This window comes from Hippoglossus hippoglossus, chromosome 1 (genome assembly GCF_009819705.1).
Source record: "Hippoglossus hippoglossus isolate fHipHip1 chromosome 1, fHipHip1.pri, whole genome shotgun sequence".
In the NCBI taxonomy this organism is placed as follows: Eukaryota; Metazoa; Chordata; class Actinopteri; order Pleuronectiformes; family Pleuronectidae; genus Hippoglossus; species Hippoglossus hippoglossus.
The window spans coordinates 30,080,790-30,089,216 of NC_047151.1; the positions used below are offsets into that span (position 1 = coordinate 30,080,790).

The 8,427-nt window shown below is 44.2% G+C and overlaps 2 protein-coding genes across 2 annotated transcripts in view; one reads left to right on the forward strand and one right to left on the reverse strand.

Moving 5' to 3' along the window:
- LOC117764473 overlaps positions 1-1,169 on the forward strand; it is a 1,908-nt gene extending 739 nt beyond the window's left edge. Inside the window, exons 2-4 of the mRNA XM_034590287.1 lie at positions 46-176; positions 254-372; positions 808-1,169. Coding sequence (XP_034446178.1) covers positions 46-176; positions 254-372; positions 808-1,139 — 582 coding nt within the window. The 3' untranslated portion in view covers positions 1,140-1,169. The remainder of the gene's footprint in view (positions 1-45; positions 177-253; positions 373-807) is intronic.
- An 873-nt stretch (positions 1,170-2,042) lies between these two features.
- Positions 2,043-8,427, reverse strand: part of ndufaf5 (NADH:ubiquinone oxidoreductase complex assembly factor 5) — an 8,156-nt gene continuing 1,771 nt past the window's right edge. The window contains exon 6 of the mRNA XM_034601054.1: positions 2,043-2,194. Within this exon, the coding sequence (XP_034456945.1) occupies positions 2,043-2,194 (152 nt within the window). The remainder of the gene's footprint in view (positions 2,195-8,427) is intronic.

Here is an 8,427-nt window from a genome sequence, read left to right on the forward strand (position 1 = left end):
TATTGATGTAGATCTGAGTTCTGATTGACCTGTTTCCGGCTGCAGGCGGACTACAGGTGTCAGTACAACACCAAACCCAGAGACAAACTGACGAGGGCGACTAAAAACACCGACTGTCCTGCCAAACTGAAAGTGACGCTGGTTCGTACTGAGGCGTCCAGAGGTCAACGCAGCAGGTCCACCACACCTCCACACTCGTGTTTTCATCTCTGCCTCGACCTTTCTGTTCCAGCTGTTTGCTCTGTCCCTCCAGAAACACGGATCCTCACATCCCAGAATACCCCACGCTCGTCCACATCAGCAACATCCACAATCACAGCGTCCGCATGGCGAGTTCAGGAATGACCACGACAGCCGCTGACGCACCACAAGGTCAGTTTCATTCATTAAGATGGACGGCATGACAGCTCCCCAAAGTGAAGCCAAAATTTCTGTTTTGCCCCCTGGTGTCTGGCTGCAGTATAGGTCATAAACCCTCCTCCTCCATGTTAGCAGATGGGACATGGACCAAAACTAAAAACTCAAAGTAGACGTTTAATAAATGTTTGTAAAGATGTTTCTGTCATTTCAGGTCGTTCTTCTCTCTCTGATGTTTGTTCAAGTGTTTCTGATCAGTTTGGTTTGAATCAGTTATTTGATGATATAAAAACGGGCTTGACGCCACAAGATGGCCGCGTTGGTATCGAGATATTTTAGCTTAATTTCCGGAGGAAGAACAAATGTGTCGTCATCTTTGTTGAGATGTTTGTGATGTGTGTTAACATCTGTTTGGACTGAGTGACAGATAAGCCGTCGCTCTGTGTCCAGATGTTTTTGACAGGAAGGAGTGGAGCTCCATGATCGGCGAGTTTTCGGCCGTGGCTCAGAGCAGTGCCGGGTTTCAACGAGCAGCTGTAGCCATGATGAAGACCTTCCACGCGCTGAAGGGGGACCCCTCCATGCTGCAGTCGGCCATGCACATGTTTGGCCACAATGGCGCCAACGGCCTGGCATCACGGACTCCCCCACGCAGTGGACCGCCCTCCTCTATGTTCCCCCGAAAGGTCAAGCTCGATGGGAGACGCAAACCCACTGCCAGGACACTGGACTCTCAAAGTTCATCATCGACAGTTGATGTCTTCTGCAGCGAGCAAACATAACAAACATGTAACCCCCCCACCCTTCACCAACCCCCCCATGGCTGGGAGCATTCAGTGGATGACCTCCATCCACTCATGAGCAGGATGAACAGATGAAACCACATCTGGATCAGGGGTCGGATCCAAGAATTTGATCTTTCTGTAACGGCGTCGGCCCTCATCACCAAAAGCTCTGGAATCTCCTCGTCTTTCCAAGTTGACGTCTTCGTCTTCTACGCGTACGGCTCCTCTTCTTCATCCTCAGACATCTTCTAGAATTTTTTTTTTAAGTTATTACCTTAAATTTTCTGACAAAATGGATTTTTATAAACGTGTTTTTAAAATTTTCTCAGCTGTTTGTTTCTTAACACTGATTTTATCTCGTTTGTGTAGTTTTTCCTAAATAAAGTTTTTCATGTTATATTTGATTCACTGTTTTCCCTCTGAAGTTACACAGGATGAGTTAAGACCCTGATGATCAGAGTTAAATGAGTCACTGTTGGAATCTGTGTCCAAAGATTCCTTCAAAAATCTTTTGTTCGATATGTTTAAAAAATGTGTTGAATGAATATAAAGTGAAATGTTAAGGCTATATTATGGTCTTTTCCTCAATTTACTGCACTGTTGAGTCTAGTTGTTCAGGTGATTACTCGGAACATGTTAACCCTTTGATACACAAGCTATGCAAACCCCATCTAATGCACAACATGGGTCAAAAGACCCGTATTCATCTCCTGTGTTATTTCATCACGACTCTGTGTTTCTTTACTATATTCTATTATAGCTTCTTCTTCCTTCTTCATTTAGCAGAAGGCTCCTTTGATGATGTAGAAGGTGAGTCTTCTATGTCATCAAAGGAGCCTTCTTCATTAAGGAGAGCTGGATTCCAAGACTCACCCCCACTCCAGCTTGATCCTGTAGAGTCTAGGACCTAGACTCTAGTTCCTCAGCCTCAGAGATTTCAGACTCAGAATCCAGACCAAGAACTGGCTCCTCCTCTTCCTCATCCTGTTCTTCATCCAGCATCTTCATGAGCACCAGTAAGTCTGAAATGACTGGGACCAGCCAGACTAACACTGGATAAAGAAAATCAAAAGCACATTTTCAAATGCATATCAATCAGTCTATTAAGTATAAACTGTTATATGTCGAGTTTTATTTTGTTGATCTAGCTATGGTTAGCTAGCCAGAAAAGAAGCTAGCTAGCTAACAGCTAGTTAGTATTGTACATATTTCTCTTTCTCTCCAGTAATGGATGTAAAATAAGACCCACATGCATCAGCTGTGTGAAATGAATGTCAGGTGATCTGTAGTGAATTCATACTGCGCTGGTCATTTTCACCCATGGTGTAAGGAAAAAGGAAAATGACTTGTGTTAATCAAAAACAAGATATTTAATAAATACTTTTATTTCAAACATATAGCAAAGAAACACTCATGCATGAAAAAACACAGGAAATGAATTAGAAGAGCAGTGATACAAAAATGACTTTTATTCAAAAAAGTAACAAAGGAAAAATGTAAGTAAGGATTTGTGATGATAAAAAACAAGTTAATTGGGGAATATCTGAAATACTGAATGATGAAATTCAATCACTGTAAAGATATAGAAAATAAAACCTGAGCCGGGTCACTTTGGACCCATGTTGTTCATCAAAGGGTTAAGCTGAAAGAATTATGATTCGCAGTTCGGGCCGAGCCCCCCCGCTGGGAGGCCCTGTTGTATTTGGAAGGATTGTATTTCCCTACCATGGTCAGAATTGTGACATTTCCTCAAACTATGTAAACATTGAGGTGCTGCGAAGGATCATCCTTCGCCAAAGGACACGATGTTGTCATAACTCCAGTGTGCATCGTCCTATCACCACGAAGGTTCTGTCACATGATCAGAGTCCAAGCCTGAACGGCTCTATGTGTCAATATTTCCTCAGGGTCATAGCGCCACCTACTGATCAGTGTGAAAATGAAGTTGTTGTAACATTGTCCAATTGACACAAAATTGCTCACGCTACATCAGAGCCCCTACTTGAACAGATCTATTAGTCTGTATGTAATAATACTGATGGCGCCACCTATTGGCAACAGGAAGTAAGCTTTGTTTTACAACTATCATTCGATTTACATAAAATTAGATAGCGTGGACCGTAATGAGCAATTAGCAGGCAAGGATCGACATCATGTGACGGAAGCAGGAAGTGAATCGTTATCCTTCCCGCAGAGCGCAAAACACATGCAACGCGGAGCCGTGCGCCCGGTCGCCGATCGCTCTCTCCACCGACCGCGACAGGTCCCGAGTTGCGTGAGCTCGGCCCGTTAGTGCTACAACGTAGCCCTAGTTCATCATATAGCTGCAGAATTGCTTGAAATATTTAATATATAAATAAACATTGGAATAAACCTCTTCCAACTTTCAAGGTTATGACATATTGGAAACGAAGACAAATATACATATATGAATGTAAAATTTATAAAAATGTAATTAATCTTTTCTCAAAAACATAACAATTTAGGAAGATAGATAGAGAGAGAGAGAGAGAGAGAGAGAGAGAGAGAGAGAGAGAGAGAGAGAGAGTGATAGAAGATATGAATAATGGTAATTATGGTTATAATAATAATCATAATAATCATCATCATCATAATAATATTCTGGTCAGATCACAACATTAGCTCAAGCTGAGCCGTACAATACTGCCACCTTGTGGACAAAAGTGGGAACTGAAGGAGCAATCAATCTCTATGAATTATCAATTACTATAATTGTATATATATATATATATATATATATAGTATATATTTTTTTTATATATTTTTTTTATATATATATTTTTTTCTAGGAACAGTACAACAACAGTGCGGCTTTTTTGTGCAAAAAAGGCGTTATGGCGGAGCGTTATGTAAAAACGCAACAGGAAGTCGCCAATTTTTGACGTCACACGTTCCCTTTAATTTGTTCATTAAATATCCTCCGTGTCTCACCGGCAGTACTCACATTGAGCTGCCCGGGCTAAGAGCCTCTCCTCCGGCTCTGTCACGTTCATGGAGCCGGTTAGCATCAGTGCTAGGCTAATGCATACACCCGGAAGGGATGAGCCAATCAGAGGCAGGGGAGGGGGCGGGTCTTCGTCCACCATTGGTTGGGAAAACAACGCGACGCGTGTATCTTTTAACGTAACTCAAAGCGGAATTGACGTACGTTGGATATCTTGCGGAAATATCCACAACAAACATGGCGGACGGTGAGTTCATTGTTAAACATGGTTTCGCGCTTTTCACCGTTTTATTGTTTTCCTCGTGTTTCGGTTTGTTTGCTGCGAGCTTCCGGTTTGATGACTCGTATGTTACCAAACACACGAGTCGGTTTAACCGGTCAACGAGGTTTATCTACCGGACATTTAACGGGATGCTAAGCTAACGTAGCGCTCACGAAACACCGAGCAGCGCGAGCGACACGAGAGGAAAGATCTAAATAAAGACAAGTTCAAAGAGATTTGAGAAACCAGTGGTTAGTTAGTGATCAGTCAGTGATCAGTGGTTAGTCAGTGACCTGTGGTTAGTTAGTGATCAGTCAGTGACCAGTGGTTAGTCAGTGACCAGTCAGTGACCAGTGGTTAGTCAGTGATCAGTCAGTGACCTGTGGTTAGTCAGTGACCTGTGGTTAGTTAGTGATCAGTCAGTGACCAGTGGTTAGTCAGTGATCAGTCAGTGACCTGTGGTTAGTTAGTGATCAGTCAGTGACCAGTGGTTAGTCAGTGATCAGTCAGTGACCAGTGGTTAGTCAGTGATCAGTCAGTGACCAGTGGTTAGTCAGTGATCAGTCAGTGACCTGTGGTTAGTTAGTGATCAGTCAGTGACCAGTGGTTAGTCAGTGATCAGTCAGTGATCAGTGGTTAGTCAGTGACCTGTGGTTAGTTAGTGATCAGTCAGTGACCAGTGGTTAGTCAGTGATCAGTCAGTGATCAGTGGTTAGTCAGTGACCTGTGGTTAGTTAGTGATCAGTCAGTGACCAGTGGTTAGTCAGTGATCAGTCAGTGACCTGTGGTTAGTCAGTGATCAGTCAGTGACCAGTGGTTAGTCAGTGATCAGTCAGTGACCTGTGGTTAGTCAGTGATCAGTCAGTGACCAGTGGTTAGTCAGTGATCAGTCAGTGACCAGTGGTTAGTCAGTGAATCAGTCAGTGACCTGTGGTTAGTCCAGTGATCAGTCAGTGACCAGTGGTTAGTCAGTGATCAGTCAGTGATCAGTGGTTAGTCAGTGACCCTGTGTTAGTTAGTGATCAGTCAGTGACAGTGGTTAGTCAGTGATCAGTCAGTGACCTGTGGTTAGTTAGTGATCAGTCAGTGACCAGTGGTTAGTCAGTGATCAGTCAGTGATCAGTGGTTAGTCAGTGACCTGTGGTTAGTTAGTGATCAGTCAGTGACCAGTGGTTAGTCAGTGATCAGTCAGTGATCAGTGGTTAGTCAGTGACCTGTGGTTAGTTAGTGATCAGTCAGTGACCAGTGGTTAGTCAGTGATCAGTCAGTGACCAGTGGTTAGTCAGTGATCAGTCAGTGACCAGTGGTTAGTCAGTGATCAGTCAGTGACCTGTGGTTAGTCAGTGATCAGTCAGTGACCTGTGGTTAGTCAGTGATCAGTCAGTGACCAGTGGTTAGTCAGTGATCAGTCAGTGACCTGTGGTTAGTCAGTGATCAGTCAGTGACCAGTGGTTAGTCAGTGATCAGTCAGTGACCAGTGGTTAGTCAGTGATCAGTCAGTGACCTGTGGTTAGTCAGTGATCAGTCAGTGACCAGTGGTTAGTCAGTGATCAGTCAGTGACCTGTGGTTAGTTAGTGATCAGTCAGTGACCAGTGGTTAGTTAGTGATCAGTCAGTGACCTGTGGTTAGTTAGTGATCAGTCAGTGACCTGTGGTTAGTCAGTGATCAGTCAGTGACCTGTGGTTAGTTAGTGATCAGTCAGTGACCAGTGGTTAGTTAGTGATCAGTCAGTGACCTGTGGTTAGTTAGTGATCAGTCAGTGACCTGTGGTTAGTCAGTGATCAGTCAGTGACCTGTGGTTAGTTAGTGATCAGTCAGTGACCAGTGGTTAGTTAGTGATCAGTCAGTGACCTGTGGTTAGTCAGTGATCAGTCAGTGACCTGTGGTTAGTTAGTGATCAGTCAGTGACCTGTGGTTAGTTAGTGACCAGTCAGTGACCAGTGGTTAGTCAGTGATCAGTCAGTGACCTGTGGTTAGTTAGTGATCAGTCAGTGACCTGTGGTTAGTTAGTGACCAGTCAGTGACCAGTGGTTAGTCAGTGATCAGTCAGTGACCTGTGGTTAGTTAGTGATCAGTCAGTGATCAGTCAGTGACCTGTGGTTAGTTAGTGATCAGTCAGTGACCAGTGGTTAGTTAGTGATCAGTCAGTGACCTGTGGTTAGTCAGTGATCAGTCAGTGATCAGTCAGTGACCTGTGGTTAGTAAGTGATCAGTCAGTGACCTGTGGTTAGTCAGTGATCAGTCAGTGATCAGTCAGTGACCTGTGGTTAGTAAGTGATCAGTCAGTGACCAGTGGTTAGTTAGTGATCAGTCAGTGACCTGTGGTTAGTTAGTGATCAGTCAGTGACCTGTGGTTAGTCAGTGATCAGTCAGTGACCTGTGGTTAGTTAGTGATCAGTCAGTGATCAGTCAGTGACCTGTGGTTAGTTAGTGATCAGTCAGTGACCAGTGGTTAGTCAGTGATCAGTCAGTGACCTGTGGTTAGTTAGTGATCAGTCAGTGACCTGTGGTTAGTTAGTTATCAGTCAGTGACCTGTGGTTAGTCAGTGATCAGTCAGTGACCAGTGGTTAGTTAGTGATCAGTCAGTGATCAGTCAGTGACCTGTGGTTAGTTAGTGATCAGTCAGTGATCAGTCAGTGACCTGTGGTTAGTTAGTGATCAGTCAGTGACCAGTGGTTAGTTAGTGATCAGTCAGTGACCTGTGGTTAGTTAGTGATCAGTCAGTGACCTGTGGTTGGTTAGTTATCAGTCAGTGACCTGTGGTTAGTCAGTGATCAGTCAGTGACCTGTGGTTAGTTAGTGATCAGTCAGTGACCTGTGGTTAGTCAGTGATCAGTTAGTGATAACTGACCCTAACCCTACTTAATAATAAAATTGATGACGTGTTTTCTACAGACTCATGTTCAGCAGTGTTGACACGTTCTCCATCAACAAACTGTTTCTCCTTCTTCACACTGAAAAAACTGGAACTGACTTTGTTTTTAGATCACACAGACGCAGATCAGTCCATGGAGGGACAAACACCAGTGAGTCACACACACACACACACACACACACACACACACACACACACACACACACACACACACACACACGATTCAGTCTTATCAGTGTCAGCTCAGAAGAGGTTTACAGTGACCGGCAGACATGTGAGGCTCCGTCCACACTCACACACCTGAAAACACACATCACATGACCGTTCACGTTCACTGGTCATGTGATGTAAACAGGAAGTAGATTGTCTCTGCAGTTGGTTGCTTAGTAACAGAAACTCCTCTGAAGGAGGAGCAGTGAAGGTGAAGAGTCAGAGCAGGGACGACGAGGTGGAACTGTAACTGACAGGAAGTGTTAGCGACGCTTTGTGTTCACCGCTGGTAGTCGAGTCATGTGACTGATGAGAACCAATCAGGAAGAGAACGTGTACAAAAGTCTGTTTCTGTTCGTCTCAGGGGTCGGCAACCTTTACTATCAAAAGAGCCTGTGTGTGCTGTCTGGGAGCACACACAAACACACACACATTTTCTCTCCCTTCTGGTATTTCACATGATGGCCTGATACGATGATTTAAAAAAAATTTAAGTGAAAGTTCATCGTATGAAAACTGATTCGTTCAATAAAAAAAAAAGCACAACACTGTACAGGGAGCCACTGCAGAGGGGCTGAAGAGCTGCATGCGGGTTGCCGAGCCCTGGTCCAGACTGAAACACAACCCCAGAGGTTTCAAACAAACCATTTTGAATGGAGCCACGTGTCAGAGAGAAATATTGATCATTCATTTCAGACCATATTCTTCTGATCAGCTTTGTGTTTTTATATAAATTCGGTGAACATGAATCCTCCTGCAGGTTTCTGAAAACCCTCACGCAGAGTACGGCCTGACGGAAAACATCCAGGTAACAGACACACACACACACACACACACACTGTAATGACTAGTGAAGGGCAGACTCCCAGCATGCTTTGCTGATTCTCCTCCTCAGAGGACAGTGGAGAACGAGAAGGCGAGTGCAGAGAAGATCTCGAAGCAGAAGGTGGATCTGCAGGCGCTGCCGACCA